This window comes from Anser cygnoides, chromosome 5 (assembly GCF_040182565.1).
Source record: "Anser cygnoides isolate HZ-2024a breed goose chromosome 5, Taihu_goose_T2T_genome, whole genome shotgun sequence".
Lineage (NCBI taxonomy): Eukaryota > Metazoa > Chordata > Aves > Anseriformes > Anatidae > Anser > Anser cygnoides.
In genome coordinates this window covers 17589066-17609846 of record NC_089877.1, presented here as the reverse complement: position 1 = coordinate 17609846, position 20781 = coordinate 17589066, and the positions used below count along the sequence as shown (strand labels likewise).

At 41.4% G+C, this 20781-nt stretch overlaps 2 protein-coding genes across 6 annotated transcripts in view; one reads left to right on the top strand and one right to left on the bottom strand.

The window, feature by feature from the left end:
* Window positions 1-396: 396 nt before the first annotated feature.
* EHF (ETS homologous factor) overlaps window positions 397-20781 on the top strand; it is an 86955-nt gene continuing 66570 nt past the window's right edge. For 2 of the 3 annotated variants that reach the window (XM_066997166.1, XM_066997164.1), the window contains exons 1-2: window positions 397-1157; window positions 14961-15127. The gene's annotated coding sequence lies outside the window, so the exon portion shown is untranslated. Of the gene's footprint in view, window positions 1158-14960; window positions 15128-19617; window positions 19760-20781 lie in introns of those variants that run through there. The other variant, XM_066997165.1, reaches the window with a different exon arrangement.
* On the bottom strand, window positions 3454-19734 carry ELF5 (E74 like ETS transcription factor 5). Of its 3 annotated transcripts, XM_013194620.3 has the most exons (7): window positions 19609-19734; window positions 15481-15607; window positions 9009-9242; window positions 7327-7377; window positions 5596-5742; window positions 4353-4548; window positions 3454-3747 (listed from the first exon to the last, which is right to left on the bottom strand). In XM_013194620.3, exons 2-7 carry the CDS (start codon window positions 15602-15604, stop codon window positions 3651-3653), a joined length of 849 nt encoding a protein of 282 aa, XP_013050074.3. In that variant the 5' UTR covers window positions 15605-15607; window positions 19609-19734; the 3' UTR covers window positions 3454-3650. The 3 variants fall into 3 exon arrangements, with proteins under 3 accessions (XP_013050074.3, XP_066853268.1, XP_066853269.1); XM_066997167.1 differs by lacking the exon at window positions 5596-5742; XM_066997168.1 differs by lacking the exon at window positions 9009-9242.

Below are 20781 nucleotides of genomic sequence, written 5' to 3'. Positions count from 1 at the left end.
ATGCATAGATGCTTCAGTGGCACAAGAAGGCAGCATATGAGAAATAAAGCTGTATCTTTTTTACCCTACTTTGGTCTTAGAAATAAATGCCTTATCTGTTTCAGGAGGATTGTATTAAGTTGCTTTGGTGTTTGGTTATACACTGCATTCATGAGCGTCGGGGAACAGCTGAACAACTTTTGTTCCTGGCTGAAAATACACAGAAAATACAATACACTTGGTTGGAATAAATTATGTCAACACCATCAGTCACAACACTGACAATTTGCAGTAGTCTTTTTAAGACTTTCAGACTTTTTAACACATTCTTTCTGAACCATGCTTAAACAGGCCTCAGGGAGTGGCCTCTTTTTTTTTTTTTTCCTTTTACAAAATAAATAAAAAATAAAAAAAGAGTTCTAGGCTGTGTGCTCAGCCTTATGGCTAACAGTATCTGAAATAGCCTTCTGCGGTGTTGGCCGTGTCTGTGTGGTGGCTGAGGGCAAGCAGGAGGGAAGCTCTGCGGCCATCTTTCCCTCATGGCCGGGGGAAAGCATTCTGGCCTGCACCGCCCAGATTGGGCACTTGGGGAAGAGATTGAGATGAGGGCTTAAATTTTGTGAAAACTGTTCTGATTAGTGTTATCATGTCCTCCGTACTTTCATTCTTACTGTGAAAGAAGAGTCAGTCATAATAAGTTTTTGAACAGTGTTGTAGCATGAGGGCCCTGAGGGTACTCCAGGCTGACTGACCCTGCCCCGCCTCCCTTCACACTGGCAGTGTCCGGGGCCCCAGTGATGACCCAGTCTTGGCTGTCCCTGTCCCCATCGCACTGCCCGGATAGCGCTGCCTAGCCATTTGGGGCTGTGTCTGACCCCGGACTGGCCCCAGGGAGATGCCTGGTGCCCAGGGCTGGGGCTGCCTGGGCCCAGACAGGTGGGAGAGGTGGGACAGGCCTAGGCTGCAGGCCCTGCTGCCATGTGGAGCCGCTGGAGCCCTCAGCCCTGAGCCTTGCTGTGTCCTGGCTTAAAGGTTGACTTTGGTTCCCTCTGGCATCCTTCTTGTAGGCTTATAGTACTGTTAACCCGGAGGTGTGTGTTAGCCTCCAGCATATGGTGTGAAGAGGCTGTTTTGTGCATATGCTTTAGAGCCTGCATGGGTCGTGAATGGCATCATCCGTGAGTGTGGCTTTTCTCTTTAAATCAAGCAGTTACTTGAAACACAAACGCACCAAAAGAAGGGCTGTAGAAGTGTTTCTGTTATTGGCTCATAAATACTTGTTTATAAACATCCAAAGGTGTTCTGTGTATCCCTGATATGAGTTAGGGAAACACGAATGGAAGAAAGCCATGGGTCTTGCATATTAAATATTTCATTCACATTGTTAACAAATTGCAGTTGGCAGAAAGCCATACAAATCCAGAAGTAGATATTTTACAGTCGTTCATATTTTAAGAACACATTTTCAGTAAATCTGCATAACTGTGTTGGGGCCTTGTGGTTTGCTGATGTCCCTTTTGATGTGGCACAGGTGTGGTAAAAGTGAGGGCCACCTGGCTGGTTTTTGTCAGTGATGGTGGCAGAACATCACAGAACTAGGAAACAGAAGGTAATTCCTGCTGGTTTTCAAAAATCTGCATATTTGACTTTTATTAGCAGCCTAAACTGAATATTTGTTCTCTAACAATGGTGTAATTTAGGCAGTAAAATATATTTAAAAGTGTGCATCTCCCGGTTCTGCCTTGTCATAGACTGAGAAATATTTCTATGTGGGGTTTTGTGCCTTTGTTTTCTTTGTGACTGATGACTTTTCTTTCAGCAAAGTCAATCTCCCATATTACGAAATAGGAAGCTGCAATAAACTTGGAGCATTTTTCACAGTATGCCCTTGAAACCATGTTTGTATTCCTATGGGGGTTATTTCCCAACATGAATGTCTGTTGCTGTTACAGAGATAAAAATAAACAAATGGCTGGGAAACTGAAGAGGAGTCTTTTCAAACAGATAACTTCTGAAAGAAACTTCAGTGATAGCCATCTCTAATCTGAACTTTGCAGCCTTTGATGGGTAGAGATGTAGCCGGGACACAATCTAGGTTCTAAAGTCAGTAATCACCATCCTCTATCCCAGCTGTTGCCCACTTATCCTGTGTAGTGTGGTACCAACCTAAAATGGGGTTGCAGCAGCAGTACTTAATTTGTTAATCTGAGTCCTTAAACACTTGCCACAAAACCTAATTAATATTGCAAACAATAACAGTTTTCCGAGTTGCAAGAAAAAGACTCTTACGGTTAATGAACAAAGGAGCTCAACAGTGAACAGCGATTATGCAGAGTAATGTGCTACAGAGCTGTCCATTGGAAAGCAAGGCCAAAGCCCCATTGAAATTCCTTGAATGCCACTTGTGGTAAGCCTAGAATGGTTGATAGATTTACAGTTGTTGCTTAAATTCATTATGTGGAAGAAACGATCCCTGTAAAACTACTGAATAGTTGTGATATGTTCAAAAACCGCAATTGAATTCTCATATACCTACCGCCTTCCTTTCTAACCAATTTACTTATTGTAGGGTTGATCTATGGAGCAGCTGAGGGCATGCACCGCACATTAATTTTGTTGGTGTATGTACAACTGTATGTCATGGGATGCTTTGAAGAATTCATCCCATTTCTGTACAGGTGTGGGCAAAAGCTCCATAGAAATCTCTCCACAGATATTCATTTGCATTTCAAAACTAACCTGCTCGTACCCTTTCCAGAACTGCGTCTTCCAAATACAGCAGTGACTTGAATTCACCTTCATGAAGGTTAATAGCAGGAAAATTCAAGCTCCCCTGCGTGAGAGTTTGTAGATAGTGAACTTGTATTATACAGAAGTGAATATTTGCCTTCAGCATTCTTTATTATAAAAATCATATTTGTTCTGCCGAATAGCAGAACCGATACTGTGATCAATTGCAACTCACCAATATAGAACAACGATAAATAACTGCAGTGAACTCTTTTTAGATTAAAAAGAAATACACCAAGTATACATTGATTATATATCTTTGCACAGATGGAGTTAGTAGCTAAAGCAGGTAACTGTTTGATAAGTATTTCAGATTTGAGTTGTATTTCTTTGTTAACTAGGTTGACTGGGCATATTAAATCCAGGCATATAGAGGGGATTGAATTGTTCATTTTGGACAACACATTGTTTTCTAGCATATCTGAGAAATGCAGTGGTTCAGAGTGGAATGGATTAGAAGAGTATTTTTATCAAATGAAAGAGAAACTTTTTTATATTCTTCAGAAATGTAGTAAACTAACTGGGAGATATCCATAAAGAGTCTCCTTTAAATGTCAGCAGAATGGCAAGGAATTTCATACTGGTCAGTGATCATACTGGTTGAGACAGGGAGACAGGCAGGTCACTTGAGCAGCAGTAAAGATATTCCTAAAGGCTTACTAGGAGACAGTGCTTGGCAGAAAGCACGGAGGGGAGGTCGACTCCAAAATTCAAGTGCTCTTTTTGTTGCTGTAGCCTGTCTCTTGAAGCAGACTGCAATGAATTCGTCCAGACAGGCAGAGGGGAGAGAGGGAGAGGACAACTTCTCTCTCAGGTGTCCATTGCAGCTGGACTATTCAGGCTGTGATGTCTTTTGTGCTGAGGTGGAAGCACGGGGCAGTTCATATCTTGTTCTCCTGCCATCCATGGGCATTCTTCCCAAACTTGTATACCAGCCTTCTGTCCACTCGTTCCAAAATGCCTGTTTTATAATAGTATCTGCAGGGGAAAAACAAGCAAACAAAAGCAATGGAGAAAGTAGTAGAACTCAGATTACAGGAGTTCTTTATGTGGGCTTCATGGTCAGAGAACAGCACAGGAGTCAATGTGTTCTTTCCAGTCTTTATTTCTGTTAAATGGCTATTTTGTGACTTTAGAGGGCAATAGCTTTCCCAGGTGCTTTGGATTATACCTTCCACTCTTTGAAAAATAGAAGGAATACAAAGAAGTGTTTTCTTTGGTTGGCTGGCTGTATTTTTACCTAAGATTACCACAGTTCAGAAGAAACTGCTGATGTTACTGGTAGAGCAAGATGGGTCATTTTGTAATGTCATTTTGCAAATGTAATCTAAATTCTCAGCTGAGTTAAAGTGTGATAGCTTCACTGCTATCGACAGAGTTACAACTCTGTACTAGTTTAAATTTAGCCCTGTGATCCTATTTAGAAATAAAGGAAATTGGGTGCTATCTCTGACGTATAGAATAACCAGGAAGAAAGTAACCAACCCCCATCCGTCCAACCTGAGTTTTCAGGATAGTTATGAGAAATGGATGCCGAGGTAGAAGTCAACTGAAGTGAGGGGCCCTTCCACCTGTTAACTCACCGGAGAGCTCGGCTCAATTTTTCATATGTCATTCTATCATTTTTCTTCCTTTGTCCCCACATCTTTGCCAGAGCTTCTGATTTAACAACCCGAAAAATGCCTTGTCCCCTGTCCTCCCATTCCAGAATGCCTCCATTTTCTTCAGGAGAAAGGAGAAGGTCTCTTACAAATTCCCACAAATGAGAACTCTGCAGGTCTGGAACAGGAAGAAGACAGCTATTTAGTAGATTTTTTCTTACTCATGCCAAAGTACTAAGACAGAATTATATTTACAGTACACTCTGTCACCAGGTAGTCAATCTCATTGTCTGGTTGCATTTACCAGAATATAACTTTGGAAATTTTAGTGCATTGCCTCTCTGTCAGTGGATTCACATTACTTGCTCCAGGTAAAAATAAATCAGGGCTTTTCAAATGCCTGTTGTGCTAGAATCTGTCTTCTACTCCAGGAATTTTATTGTCTTGCACAGTTTAAGTTGTCATTCATTGGTTCTGTTCCACTCATCATTGACAGCTTCAACACAGTATTTAACTTGATGCTTTTAAAGCATTTTTCAAGTTCATGTACAGTGTTTGAAATGAAAGACAGTAAAAAACATTGGGTTGACTAAAAATGAGATGATAGTATGAGGAGCTGCAGCATTTCCCAGCATTGATGGATTCTTCTCTCTGTTGCTTCAACTCGATTCAGAGGCTTCTTTGGGCATCAGATGTGCCATAAATAGAGGGACTCTACTAAATCAGTAGGCATAGCTGTTATATGTAGCTATTGCCTTAACTTCAGATTGGTTGGGTAGTAGCTAATCAAGGTACCGGGAGTTAAATGAATGCTGAATCCCAACACAGACCCCGAGCATTTAAAAACCATGAGTCTGCCCCCCAAAGTCCTGGGAGCAGTAGAAGAATAATGGAAGTTATAATAATATCTGAGGTCTCTTATTTGGTTTTCTGTGTTTAGAACCTTTAGGTTATTTTCAGTTTACGTTCTCCAGTCATTGTGCAACTGAGATGGCTAGAAATATAAACAAAAAAAGAGATGTGGCTTTAAGAAAAATGCCAAGTACCTCAAGTCTCATGATAAAATCATGAGAGCTGGCAGTACTTGAAAGCCAAACCTCAGTGAAATTCTATTTATTTGTGGTACCATTAAAGTTTCTTTTGATAACCACATGGAGCTGGAGATTTAGAGCAATGTGGCCTGTGCAATCTTAATTCCTGTTTTGACTTTCTGATATGTACTTACTTGTTCTACCATGACTGTGACATTCCTGGCCGTTGATGCCACCTGCCCTCACGCATGCCTTATCACGCGCTGGGACTGAACTGCAGAATAACGTGAGAAGTGAAGAAGGAACTCCTGAGTCTGGTGGCAACTTGGTCAAAAGGTCACCTATTCAAATGTCATGCAACATTAAGTCAAAGTGGGTATGGGAGCTACTAACTTTATCTCTTTAATAAAGCTCTAGCACAAAGGTAAATCCAGGTGAATAATTAATGCAACTGGATGGCTTGCAGCACAACAACACACATGAAATTTTTGTCAGAGCTATATTCAAAATGCTTGGATTCTGTAGGCTTATGGAATTGGGTGCCTGGTGTGCACGGATGAAGGCTGCTCCCTGTGATGTGCAGTCTGAAGGTTTCATGGCTTCGTGCCGTGTGATGGTTCTGAGAGGTCAAAACCACTTAGTAGAGGATTATGATATTTGCCAATATACTTGCACAGGTGATCAGCACTTGAATCAACACTTCAGAAGTGTCTGTCTCAACACTGTAGTGATGAGAGAACAACTAGAAGAGGATATTGATTGACCCGAACTGGAAGGATTATCAGAGTCTGCTAAGAACAGTAATATGCAGACTATGGCTGTAAAAGTATCTGTCTGTTGAGTACACATCTAGTGAGAAGGGTGATCAGTGAAACCCTATGAAAGTTCACAAATTTATTTCACTGGATAAATAGTAGTGGGCTAAAAGTACCAAAATAGGGGAACTTTTGTGAAGAAGAAACACAGTTTTATGTTGTTACTATCTTGTTATGTTTCTGAGAGCTGTCTACCTGGAGTCCATTTTGCTGCATGTCCAACAATAATATGCATTGAAAGGTGGAAGCAAACCAACTAAGTATGTGCGAGACTATCTGAAACTGAAAGAGTTACGCTTTTAGCTATGAAGGTTTCATAACTTATTCAGAATCTGCTGGTGACCCAAAAGAGCATCAGCTAGAATTTGTAAGAAGTTTTCCTGGAATGTATTTTTTCTGACTGCTGCTTTTCACTGGAGTCTCTCATGTCAGTGAGCGTGCTCAGTATTCTTTTACTGGCTCAAGGGTTTCGCTGATGGAGCATCCAACGTTGCCTAAATCCTAGTGGGAAACACTAGTAAATCCAGCCAGAAACACTAATTCCCCAGCGCTGACTGGGAATTATTAAAGCAGGTCATGGTCAGAACTGAGTGATTACAAAATATTCTGACTGTGCTTAGAGGTAGTCAGACACCTGATTTTCTTACTAGCATACCTGTTTGCCTTCTCAGCAGATGGACAGCCAGCTTGGCTGTGGTTAGGATCCAGCGGGATCCCTAATTGTGACTGTGTCTTACTGTGCCAACTGTGCCACCTCCCTCAGAAATTCACAGTATTCTCATGCGAATGGAGCCTTGCTTCTGCCCTTCGGGAATCTGTGCATGAAAGAACAGCTTTGCTCTGCTTGGTGCATGGCTTGCAGCCTCAGTGAAATTACAAAGGCTCCTGGGATCCTACTTCCCTTGAAAATACCAGTTCAGAAATGTTGGGATCTGTTACCATTTACTTCTCTGCATGCTGCAGGTGTTTCAGGAAAGGCATTGAGTAGGAATAAATGGCCTGGATTTTCTCAGTTTTATAAATCTCTTGAACTGCTGAATATTGCTAATCTTTGAATACACTGCGTTTCCGGTTGAATGGAGCTTAGTGTGTACAAGCAAGTTTACTTACAGTCCTTGTTGGTTGGCTTTGTTTCTTCTACATCAGTGAAAAAGGATATGCCTGTGAGGGAAAAACATAATCCAGTGCTCAGTTCTTTTCTGCAGAAGATCAATGACTGAACTGAAATTTAAAGCCAAGTTGCACGATTGCTTGTGATTATAGCTCAGAGTAAAATTATAGAAAGTTCAGACTATAAAACCATGAAATAATTTTTCAGTTTCTCTGCTGCTAAAATGATTTGTCTTTCCCACTGGTCTTCCTATGTCTATTTTTATCCTCTTTTTTTTTTTTTTTCATACTATTTGCATCACATCTTTGTCTCTGCTCGTATCTCCAAAGCTCACTTGCAGCTTCCTTGCACTTGGATCAGTTCTTCCTCATTCAGCCCCTTGTCCATTTAAAACTTCTCCTGCAGTCTTCCCTGCATCCTTCCCCTCAGTAAAGATCATCTCTTTTGCTGGCGATCAGATCTTTACAGGGCTGGCACTTGTCTGCATTAGCAGGACGCTGTCGCCTTTGTAAAGGGGTTATTACATTCACAGCCCATAAATAAGTGCATAGCACGTACAAATCTGCATTCGAGGAACTTAATCCGTTTTGAGGCGTCCGGCACACAAAACTGGGAAGATGATAGAGTTAAGCCTGCTTGTGCAGGTGTAGTTTGCTCCATGGCCCGAGTACGTTGCGGCAGAGTCCCGTTACTGGGCCATGTAGTGCCTTTCCTCACAGGCGTTTGTGCCCATGCAATGCAGAGTCTGTTGTACTTCATTTACACTCAACTGTTCAATCTCAGCACTGAATACAAAATGTTAATTTTCTTAATGAGCTTTTCTTCCCAGCTCTGTATTCTTTAATTCCTCTAACGACATCCTTATCTCCTGCATTTAATAATCTTCTTCTGCCCAGCCTCAGGCTTGAGCCCCTGACGGCTCCAAGCTGCGCAAATGCCCCTCAGTGATCTGCCAGGGCAGATCTCCTTCCTGAATCTCCTTCCTTGAACCCTGGTAGAAGTACCCTGGCATGGCACGTCCACTAATTAACCTGTGGAAAGTAATTATGTAGAGAAAGGGTACCTGCAGCAGAGGTTTTAATTCTATTTCACTTAGACAAAACCATCCATAGCTTAGACAGTTTTTGAACTTAAATTCATTTAAGCAGTGATAAATCTTCCAAGATAAGGTTGAAAACAGCAAAATTGTTTGTATTCAAGAGCATCGTGGAGCCTAGCAGTAACTAGGTGGGTTTGCAGTGCATAAAATCTTAGAATGGTTTGGGCTGGAAGGGACCTCAAGGATCACCCAGTTCCACCCCCCTGCCACAGGCAGGGACACCTCCCACTAAAGCAGGCTGCTCGAAGCCCCATCCAGCCTGGCCTTGAACATTTGCAGGGATCCACAACTTCTCTGGGCAAAATAACCCCAAGAAGCCAAAACCTGCTTACTTTCTGAGAAGCAGAGCAACCTTCAGTATTTTGGGTTGCGGGAATAAATATGCACCGTGTCTTTCTATATGCAGTGTGGATGTAACCCCTCCCAGGACGGTGCAGGTTGAGCTCAGCACGGCGCCTAAGCAGCCCTTTGTTTTGCCATCCTTCAGTTCTGGAGGCTATGAATCCCACATTTTCTGCTAGCATGAAACTCACAGAAAAATACAATGCTTTTTCTTTTGCATTTGGTTTCTGGAACACTAACCGTGCGTCCTGATATTCTGTAAGATGAAATACAAGTATTCGCCACAAATGCCTGCAGCATCCAGGAACTCTTCCTGGGTCATGTTGCACAGCTGTAAGCCGTTGATATTAAAATGGGAAAAGGAAATGCAGTTGGCATCTAGTTTGTACTGGTCACAGCAAAACTGCAACCACTCACAGACGTTGTGCTTACTCCAGTACTCCGGGTGGATGGATGTCCAGAAAGAATCAGAATCTGCAACATATTTGGCAAGAAAGGGGAACATTGCAATGCAAAGCTCATTGTGCACTTCATTTTAGTAAGCATGCTTCAGGCAAAACCGATCCCTCTTCCTTCTTGTCTTCTGACTGCAGACTTCCTTCCCTATTCCTTCAGAAAACATCAGGACCTGCCTTGTGCATTTTACTGTCTCCTGTTGTCACACAAATATTCTTATTAATTGTCAGGCATATTGAAAGAAACTGTTTACAAGTACAAAGAAAGATAACACACCTTTTAAAAAAGCAATTAAAAATATGAAAAGGTCAGAGTACAGAATTTGTGAGAACTTGGCAGCGTGTGATAAAAATGAGTGATGCATTCCTAGACTGAGCTAACCTTTTGTCTCAGGCGTTGAGGTACTCTCCTTCGATGACAACCGACTGTGCTCTATGGCAGATGGGTAAATGCCATTCATTTGTTGCTTGCTTTTCTCATAATTCCAGCAAGTTCCTTCACTCCGTTAATCTAAAATGATGTTGTTAATGTCGCAGTAGGGAATGCTTTTTGCATCGGTTAGAAACTGAAAAATGCATTACTCTTAACACGCCTTCCACCGGAGAAACATTTCTGACAGGTAAGAGGAAGTGTGAAAGAGCTTCTCAGTAAAATTGCCAGGGAATTGAAACCTGCAGCTACTTTGCCAATTAAATTAGCAGGTATCTCTCCTCAGCAATGCAGGTACCAGGCGAATGTGTAGAAATATGTATGTATTTACGATACACCTTTTTTTTTTTTTTTTTCCTAGAAAAACTTATTTTAAGTATTCCTGATATAAAATCTAGGTCTGGTGTGATAAAACCCTATGCTGCAGCTAACAAGCATAATCTGTGACTCACACTTTTTTGTCTAGAAATAAAAACACAGGCTTGTATTACTGAAGTAGCTGGGCACGTAGTGATGGGCAGTCTGTAAAAAACTTTTTTTTTCTCTCTGGGAGCTAGACTATCACATGCAAAGGTCTGAGCTTACAATTTTCTCCCGTCAGACGCCTCTGCATGTACAGCTAGCTTTTTCAGGTGACTAGAAATATAGGCAAGGGCAAGACTGTGTCCGTTCTGTATCCACTGAGATAAAGTTTGGGAGAATAGATTTCAGGTCCGCATCTTGGAGTCTTTATTTTCATTCATTCATTATTCTGTTTGCTTCTCTTATTTTAAAGTTTTTAAGGATGGCTAGCAATTTCTCTCAGGTGAGATTCTTAATCAGTTGCAGGAACACCAGCCTTGAGAGATTATTGATTTCAGAGCCTATCAGTTTAGGGGCTCTAAATTGATTTTGAATATATTATCTGTATTATTTCATATGCTCTTGAAGTAGCCTTGTTACAGAACAGTAAATAACAGCAGGAGAGCAATCAAATATCATGTGAATGAAAGTAGCACAATGGAAGCAGAAATAGTTTAGTTTATTTTTACCTCTCATAGCATCTTATTCTGGACTTATATTTCATGATTTCTTAGTCTAGCCATCCTTTTTTCATTAATTCATTTTCAAATGAATCCTGAACTTTTGATTTTAGGCACTGCTAGTATGACATCGTAATTCAAATTAGGTTATGATAGCACTGCAAGCAAGGTGGATTGTACCTGTCATTTGTCTAGACAGCCAGTTCAGAGTGCAAAGTGATGCAAATAGGCTGGGTGAGTTTCCACAGTGAAATTAATTCAAAGGGTTTGAAATTGTGACAGAATAACTGAAATATGGATCTTGCATCCTACGTGGGCTTCTGTAAAATAATTAATACTTCTAATTATAAGTCCTAAAAGTTTACAGGGGAATTTGTGGTTGCTTTCATGAATCATTCCCATGCTATAAATATCTTCATCTGTATGCACATACAGAATTAATGTAATCCTGAGTGCTGTGTTTTAAACCCTGAGATGCTACTGTGACATCCTGGTAAAGCAAAGAAGTGGGCAGAAGATCTGGGTCTGGCTTTTGGGCCCCATCGCTCGAGGATATTTGAATCTGAGATTTTATTCAGCTCCTTATTTAAAAGGGAAATCTGGTGAGCTTGACATTGGATCAGCTCCTCCGAGCCCTGCGGAGTGCACACACCTGGCTGTGTCAGAGGCTGGAGGCTTCCTTGGGGGAGAATGGGAGTGCTGGAAACACCAGGCTCACAGGGCTTCTGCCAGCAAAAAAAAAAAAAAAAAAAAAAAAAATCAAGCTTGAGCTCTACAAAAATCCCAACTGTAGAGGCTGCTCAAGAGAAGCAGAAGGCTGAATCGATCCCTTTCTGGACCAGGTAGACTTTTTTTTTTTTTTTTTTTTAAAAATCCTGTGCCAACAGCCTCCAGCCCCCTTAGGGAACCTGGAGCACCACCAGGTCCCCAGCTAGGCAGAGCAGACTGCGGAAGGGGCCTCGCTGTGGGACCAGGCGTGAATCCAGCCCTGGGTTTCCCAGGCTGCGCCGTGAGCTGCGGCAGCGAGCGATCCCAGACCCTTTTGCTGCGTTTGTCTGCAATAAGCAGCCGAATGACAAGGTGACGGCACTGTCTGTCTGCCTGCAAGTGTTTGATGGCTCTTCTTTTCGTAGAATCATATCATGAAAGAAAAGTACGACTGTTTATTGTGCCATTCCACAGGTAGACTGAATAATCTTGAAATATTTTGGCCATTGGTCTTGAAACTTTGACTTGACTGTGATAAACATCAGCTTTGCTGGCAATATAAATGCCACAGCATGTTTCTTTCATGGAGCAGCACTCATCTGGTCTCATTTCCTTGTTTGCTTTGGCTTTGGGAAGGCTCAGATATTTTTTGGCATATTCCAGGGCTCTGTGAAGCACTAATGTATATGATGAGCATTCAAAACGTGCTGACACCAAGCCGTCCTATTTGCATGTGCTCTTGCCTTTTGGTTCTTACATCTGAGCTAAGCATTCAGGGGAGCTTCCCCTGCTTGGCGATGGACGTGACCAAGGTACCGTGCCACCTCGAACACCCTGCTGGAAGAAAAGGTCGGCCAAAGGCAAAACCTCTCCGAGAGATTTTCAGGTTTTCTTTTAGTGAAAAAGAAAGGGGCAGGTAGAATTTCATACCACCGTGCAAAAGCGCAAGGGGAAAGCCCTCCAGCAGGAGAGGAGGGGACAGGTAGGTCCCTCGGTGGCAGGGGCCTGCCAGGAGCTTGCCTAAAGGAGGGTACCTGGAAGGAGGATGGTGAAGAAGAGAGCCTGGGATTCACACCTTGCCCTTTACACCATTTTGAGGTGATTTCCACTGCCCATTCCATTATATTGGCTATTTTACCATGGTTCTCCTTAAACCTGAATATTGGAACCCCGTTGTGCTGGCCAGTACCAGCTTCTGGGGAATGGCGTTTGCAGACGTTATCTCCCTGTAACTTCAGTCTGTGGGCTTCGTTCATGTCCCCCACTGGGGCTGCACTGCGAAAATGAGCCTCCTGCTATTTATCGGTGGTGACAAGCAAGGCTGGGGAAGGCATGAAGTCTCAGGCAGGTTCAAGAGCACAGGCCAAGTAAAAGACAGCTGCCCCGGTTGTCCTGGGATGCACTGATCTCTGCATGGCATATACAAGCCGATGTCGTGTGTGTGCTTACAGGGGGGAGATACTGCTTTTAGCCATAACAAAACTGGGTGGATGCATCACAGCCAGTTTATATATAACCCACTTGTAATATAAGGCAGACAGATCACTCCTATACATTTTGGCCCACCTTGTTGTCAGCTGGAAAAGATATATTTCATTTAGACTTGTTTTAATTTTTGGAGACAGAATTTCTGTACATTTTAGATATTATTTTCCCTATATTGATATTTCTATATTAATTTCCAGCACTTAAGTGCTGGAAAATGAAGAAAAGAAATGAAAATGACACAATAGTGTCACAGATTTTAGCTTCCTCCACTTTGTATAAAACAAAAAAGATGCCCCCTAAAATACAAATCCTGATATGTTCTGCTCGCCAGAAAATGAAAACACTAAAATGACCAATGTGGGATGTGTAAAGGGTGACTGACCCTGCAGTTCTCCTCCTGGGAACGCGAGGATGGCTGCCTGTCCCAGACCGAAGGTCCCACTAAGCCAGGGTCCTCTTTCTGCTCGGGTTTGCAGGAACATTTTCACATTTTCAGAGGAAATATTTTACTTGGACTTGTACATATATTAATTTAGGCTTGTACATAAAAATACTAGTGTCCTGCTTAGCACAGGAGCTGAGCCCAGCTATAGGCTGTAAATCAGTGATCATCTGACTCTCTAGGCAGACTTGCCATCCCTTTTTTCCGAATATATATATGGTTTATACATAGTTCTGTACATTAATAACATACTTCCATGTGGAATATGTTTAAACTTGACCTTATACTTTGCTTCTAGTGAGTACAAAGCAGGTTTTCAAGAGACGCATGGGTCCGAGTCCTTCAGCCTGTTACTGTGATGAGAAGGCAGTGCGGGCTGAGCGTTGTGCTGACCTACGTCCTTCTCTGGCTGCCCTACGACTGCCTGGGCAAAGCTGGTGGCACTGCGGGAGTGGTTTTGTTTCTGTGTATTAGACAGTTCAGTGTGCTCCCTGGCTGATGTGGAAGAAACGAAGGAAAACATGAGAGGACTCACAGGTTCTACAAGGTCGTCTTAAATTTGATACAGGGAAGAAATTATTGTAAACATCAAGAGTGTATGGAAAGCCTAAAAGCGTCAAAAATTGAGCAATAACAAACATGCGGAGAAGGAAATGTAGCTCTTACCATGGTCAGCAAAGGCTAATTATCTCCCCAGCTCAGCTTTGCTTAGCAAGAGGGAGCCTGACCTGATTGCTGCACAGGACCCTGCATCTTAGAGCTGAGGAAGCTTTGCGCTTAGCTCCAGGTGGAGCTTGGTTTAGCACAGCTGCGGGGTGCGCACACCGCACTGCTGTTCACCGGCATGAATGCAGGGCTGAGCAGCCGCTGAGTCACAGAGCTTGCACTGATAACCAGGGATCACGCAGCAGGAACGCTAGAAATTGTCAAAATGACTCTGAAGGGCTGCTTTGCCCTTGGCAAATGCTGATCTGCCGGTATCAGAACTCCCCTTGGGATTATTTCAATTTCAGTTCTTTTTTTCTTTTTTGTTTTGTTGTTGGAAAAAAAGAAAGAAAAAGAGAAATAGGATGCAACAGCAGGCAAATCTAAGGTAAAAATCAAGGCAAAATAAGAAGAATTATTGTGACTGATCCAAAAGTAAATTGAATTGCATGAGGTACTTTGAAATGCAATTTAAATTTTAAACCAGAATACTTTCTGTGACTTTTGTCATTTCAAATGTACTTTAGAATTTCATTCTAAATTGGATTGAAAACTAATATTAAAGCTCTCTATCTCTATATATTTGAATAAAAATTCAATTTATGCAGGGCTTTGAATACAGACATTTAGTTGAAGCAAGATTTATGTTCTACCTCATACGTCACACAAACATTGAATGGACAAATTCAGCAATATTGAAGCAAAACACTAAGACCTCAATGGTCATGGATTAGCACCAGGAGAAGCCATGTGGAAAGTTTTTTCTTTATTACTCCAACTGTGCCTTGGCAGGAAAGGACTTTTCCTTAAGACCAACAGTGTTCTCATTTAAAAGGACAAAAATAGCTTTGTAAGAGAAAAATACTGCACAAAACCATAAATCTTCCTTAGCCACAAGTTTGGCTCAGTAACGTGACTGGGTTGTGCTACCTTTCTTTCCAGAGCCTGTTGAATGATTTAGCCTGAGTGCGGAGAAGAGTATCAGCACTGTTTAGGAGTTTAAAGCAACTGTTTCAAAGGGAGAAGATTTGGAATGAGTTCCTTCGGACAGCTGGGATGCCCATGTGAGATGCGTGGCCTGGAGCAGAACGGGCTTTCCAAACGCACAGGTAGAGAATTGCATAGCTCTCCATGCATAGCCCATACTTCCCTGCCCCAGTTAATGCACCAAACTGTCCTTTGGGAGTTCCTGGTTGCATTGTGTGTATCACCTTGCCACAAGAGGGGAAAACATCACTGAAACACAAAGCACTGTAGAACTAAAACTGCTACTGGTTAATATTCTTCCTTTATCTTGCATGGCTAGTTATAAGCTTTAGGTTAGTCAGACTAGAAAAAAGAAAGGGTATAATAGCGGGCTCAGCCTGTTTGCTACATGATTAGAATTGAACTAAATTAAATTCAAACCAGCCATAAATTTTTGATATTGCACATTCTTTTCAACTGGAGTCTGTCTACATACCTGTCTGATGATCACAGGTGGGATAGCCTTCTTCAGTTGTCCCAAATAACTCTGTCCAAGACATCAGGGGATCACAAACCATTGTGTTTGACAGAAACGTGCTGTGGGTTACTGAATCCAGCATCACCTTGAGATATTAATACATTAGTTGAAGATGATAGTATTAAGAACCTACTTTATGAGTTGACAGGCATTATTTCATTGTTGTGGATATATAGATCTGTGATGTACCATTGGCCACCATCACCTAAACTTCAACCAAAGCTAATGATTACCTCCTGAAACCTGCAGTTAAAGGAGCTAAGAAATTTAAGAGCAATGCAGCTGACAAACACACCGTAGGTAGTTTTACAGTAAAGATGATTGGAATCACACATTCCTAGGGAGTGAAGGATAAACCATAAAATAACATTATGATTAACATTATGATTTAATGAGATCAGTGGTAAAAAATATTTGAGCAAGTCCCTATACAGTCCGCATGATGAAAAACATCATTCCAGCCGTAAGGATGCTCCCTGTGTCCATAAGACACTGCCACAAATGTCAGCCAGTGTAGAGTGTGAGGAGATTAACAAGGTCTGAGAAAGAAATGTACTTTCAAAGAAGATTAGAAACTGAAAATTTATGTGGAAAATTGGGAAACTATTTCAGAGGTTGCACGCTTCAGGAAAGATGATTCTTGCACCAAAAGTGAGACAATTTTATATATTTATATAAATAAATAAAAAAGTGAGACAACTGCAGAGTAAAGTAACAGAGAACTGGTTATATTTCAGTGAAAGAGATGAAAAAAAGCATTATCTATGACATGAACTAAAGTTGGTACAGAAGAAGAGAATTTGTGGTCCACTCCCCTCCTTTATGCATGTATCACATACATACGTGCAAGTACACACATATGCATTTTGCTGTTCTTCATGGCTAAGACTCATGATACCCATGACCCTGGACTACTTCATATGCAGCTTAGTAGAAATGGTGATCGTTTGAGAGATGTGAAGGAAAGAATTAAGTGGAATTTAAATCCACAGCACTTTATGTCCTAGTTTCTTTTCTGGGAGAGAGAGGAATTGTTCCATGGACTAGCTGCTGTGAATGCATAAATGGACCTGATTTTGGCTCTTGCCTTTCAGAGTTCAGACAAAACTGCTCAAGCCAGTTTGGCTCTTTTCTTCAGACCTAAGCTGCTTCTGCCTTTCATAACTAATTCCAGCTTGGGTAATTTCTAGCAGTAAGACACCTGAGCTAGTTAATAGGATAATATAGTCTTAGAGATCAACCCCAAATCCAAAGATGTCCAAATAGCTGCATATAGTGAGAAAATGTGAAGGATTCAAAAGTATTCACAGATAAATTACAGAATTGAAAGATAAGTCCTATCGTAATGTATGTGATGTACTGATGAGATATGGAATGTGGAAACATTTAGGAGGCTTCTGAAATCTTTTGATATACAGGAATTTAGATGTAGGGCAAAGTGGTATTTCAAAAACATTGCATTTCCACTTAATCATATCATTATGAATAGAACATATGAGGATTTAAACCATTAATCATTTTAGTGAATGTATCCAAAGAGTCTCTCCACTGTGCATCTCTGCCAAAGGATTTAGTGTAGAATAGCTCCTGCATTTATATATATACATACATATATATATGTATGTATATATTTATAATTGTGCTTTTGGATGAACCCCATATATTCAGTGAGCAATATGGAATTTTGCCGAATTCATGCAAAGCTATCCATATGAGTCTACCATGTCCTGTCTCAGGTATAGCAGGATTGCCAGAATTTAATATTCGAGTTTATGATATGATTTTTTTATTCATTTGAGTTACTGGCCCACACAGAGAAAGGTTCCCAATGTCGTATCTGTTCACAAATAATTTAGAAAGTCAAAACAGCGGCATTCTGAATTGCTGCAGAATATAATCCAAAAGAAAAGAAGCACAAAGTGCTTATTTAACTTTTTTTCTTCAATTGCGTTTATGCTTAATTCCATTACTGGCATGAGATGATGCTGGCTAACGATACCCAGAATTCTGAAATTCACAGTGTCTGGTAGAAAGAAGCCAAGCATTCTGTACTGTTGTGCCAGTGTATTGACACATGTCTCTGTAAAACAAGGGATTTGACAGCTATTCATGCTTACTACCTGTATAAAAGGAAATTAGTGTTTGACACAGCAGAAAATCAATTCTGATTCTCTTGAAATCAATGCAAATTTTTTTCAACTTCAACGGAAGAATTTCACCTCTCATTCCTCACCAAGGGGTGGCAGGACAGACACACGCAGAAGAGCTGGATAGAAACAGAACGGCGAAGAAGGGAGGGAGAACTACCAGTCACTGATAGCCCACTTCTGTGATTCTGGACGTTGCCAGAGATGTACCTACATCTGTGCAGTCAATGATCCCGGTCCGGCACTGTGGCAAAAGGTAGAGACCTCCAGGACACGTGTAGTGACAATGATCTTCCCAACCATGCCCTCGGCAGCCAGCATACCCTATTTCCCTGCAACCGCCACCCCCCAGGCAGCACAATGAGCAGCCGGCTGTGAATATACCCCAGTACCAACTGAGTAGGCAGAAATAAACTCCCGAAAGCCAACTGCAGTTTTGGAGAAGTGAATAGAATATCCCTGCAGATAATTGGTAAGACGTGTTTTAAAAATGATTGCCAAGATACCCAGTTCAAAGCATCTCCACAACTCTCCATACCTGCCTGCCCGTAAATAAGATTTCACACAGAGAAATGTCTGGAGTGAAATCCCAGTCCTACTCAAGACAGTTTTCCCCTCAAATTCATCAAGGACAGAATTTCACTGTTTATTTCTACTGCTTGTCAGCAAAAAATAATTTCTTTCTGACAGTTTCCCAAGTTTAAGAGTTACTTTTGCTTGAAACCGAAGTGAAAAAATGTGAGAGGAAGGTGAATTCAACACATTCTCTTTGCGGTACAAATCATTTCTCATTTGACTTTGACTTTTTTAGGCTATTGCTTTTAGTGGAAAAAAAAATAGTTGGAAATAGTGAAGGCTTAGATAAAACAATATGTTACATTGCAAGGCTATAATCATTTCTCCATCTGGGTAAGATTTAGCTAGAAAAGGATGAAGTTATTAGTATTTGCATTATTACTGTCCAAATGGTAACGACAGTTTAGTAGATTTAGTGCCTTGCTTGTGAATTTTCATGGTGATTTTTTCCGAGGTGGAAAGTCGATTTGCACAAGTTAAATGATACTTGGGAAGATGGATGAACTATTGCAAGTGAAGGGGAATCTGAAACAGAGCCAAAGCCACTGGATCTGGGAAAGTTCAGAACTCAGCACATGCTTGGTTTCATACTTTACTGTGAGGAAAACCTGTTTGTCCAAACTGGAAAACTAATTTTGTGAAGTGGATGGGCAGCCTCAGTCCCTGCTGAGGACTGGACCTGGACTCACAGGTGTGGGGCAAAGCTGTCAGCACCATGTCCCACCTACAGGCTAGACCACATGACAGGCAGCAAAAGCCATTTAGGAAGGAAAAATCCTGTTTTACCCATATGCAGTTTGTACTGTTACTCCTATATAGAGCTATGCATGTTCCAGAAAATAATGTTAATTCTTAATATCATTAGCAAAGGTAATCTTGTTTTAAATATTTATGCAAACAGGATATTGGTGTGGGTCACATCAAATAGTATTTCACTATTAGCTGGTGCTGCTTATGTACACACATACGTATCTGCTTAAATACACTTTTGGGACACAGAAAGGGGAAGAGGCAGTCTGTTTAAACAACAGGAGGGCTTTACAATATTGGTTTTGCTCCAGCTGGTGCCTGGTTGGAAGAAGCAATTAATTAGCTGTCACATTACAAACATTCTCTTTTGATTTAATGAGACAGGTCTGGATCGTTAATTTATTAAAAAGCATTTGTTGGGGTTCATGCATGTCTCCTCTATTAATTCATTAAACCAAAGTCAATTGTTTATCATTGAGAAAACAGGTGATGCACAAATAGGAATGGCAGGCAGTACATCAGTTGGGTGCCTGATAAATCATCACAGCAAAAACACCTTGGCAGCTGACAGCCCTTTTGAAAATAGAGACTTCAATAAAGAAACGGAGCTTACTTGTAGGCAGGCGCTTACTCCTGATGCAGCAGCTAAATCCAGAAGGTCTTGGGAGCAAGGGGGAGCAGGAGGCTTTAACAGCAGCACAGCCCGGCACTTTGGAAATAAAGCCACCTGCAGGACTGTGATATACGGAACACCTTACAGACAGGTTTGTTTGGTTTTTCAAGTTCTTATACACACCCCTTTTGATGACAGTGATAGTATATAGTATAACACAGCCCAGAGAATGGGGGAGAAAGAAACATTTTGAAGTGCAGAAAGTTTACCTTTATTCTGTATTGTTTTTTTCTGCTTCTCTAGTGTTGATTTACGTAAGCCTGACTCTTGGACCACCTTAAGCAAACCTGGTGTGTGTAACTACTTGAACTGAGGAGACTCTTTCACTCTTTCTTTTACATCATTAGCACGTAGGAAGGACTATTGCATTATGCTCAGAGATCTCAAAGCCTGGGGAAGTGGCATCCTCACCATTTACTTCTGACAAGGACCGGGATGCAGCAAAGTGGCTGGCTTAAAATCATGGGGCAAACCATTGACAGTGTTAGAGGAAGGACATTGTTCACCTGATGCCAAGCAACATCTCTGCCTGGTACATCTCACAGTGCCTCTGAGATCCATGAAAACCTACTGGGCTCTAGCTGAGATGCAGCTACCTTTAGGTCTTAAATGACTGCAAAGTGATTTGAATTTTCATGAGGAGGATGCTTGGCATTATTAGAAGCAACAGATCAGAGACACTGACAGTGGAGAGAATGAATTGGAAAATAAAATGAGCACATCTAATATAAAAGGACACTTCTTTTAAATATAAATGAGGAAGAGCTTTGGTCAGCCTAGATCAAAATATTTTTGTGCCCCTGAGCTCCACGTTAATTACTAGTCTCTTGAGGATGCCTGTGTAAACAGCTTGAGTTAAAGATTTAGGCAAGTATGACACCTCAGTTCTTCTGACAGGTGCTATTTCTAATACTGAAAATACCTTTTCTTTTATGTTTTAGGTGGGCATTTGACTAAGGTTTTCCTGTCTTCAGAAACTCCTCAGCTAGAATTGTCATTCAGGGAGGAGAGGGGGAGACATTAAATGAGACAAATACTGTGGCATTAGCTCCCAGGATCCCTTTGGTTTAGTCTTCTGCTTGTCTTTTATGCTCCTGCTCCAAGCAGAGGCAC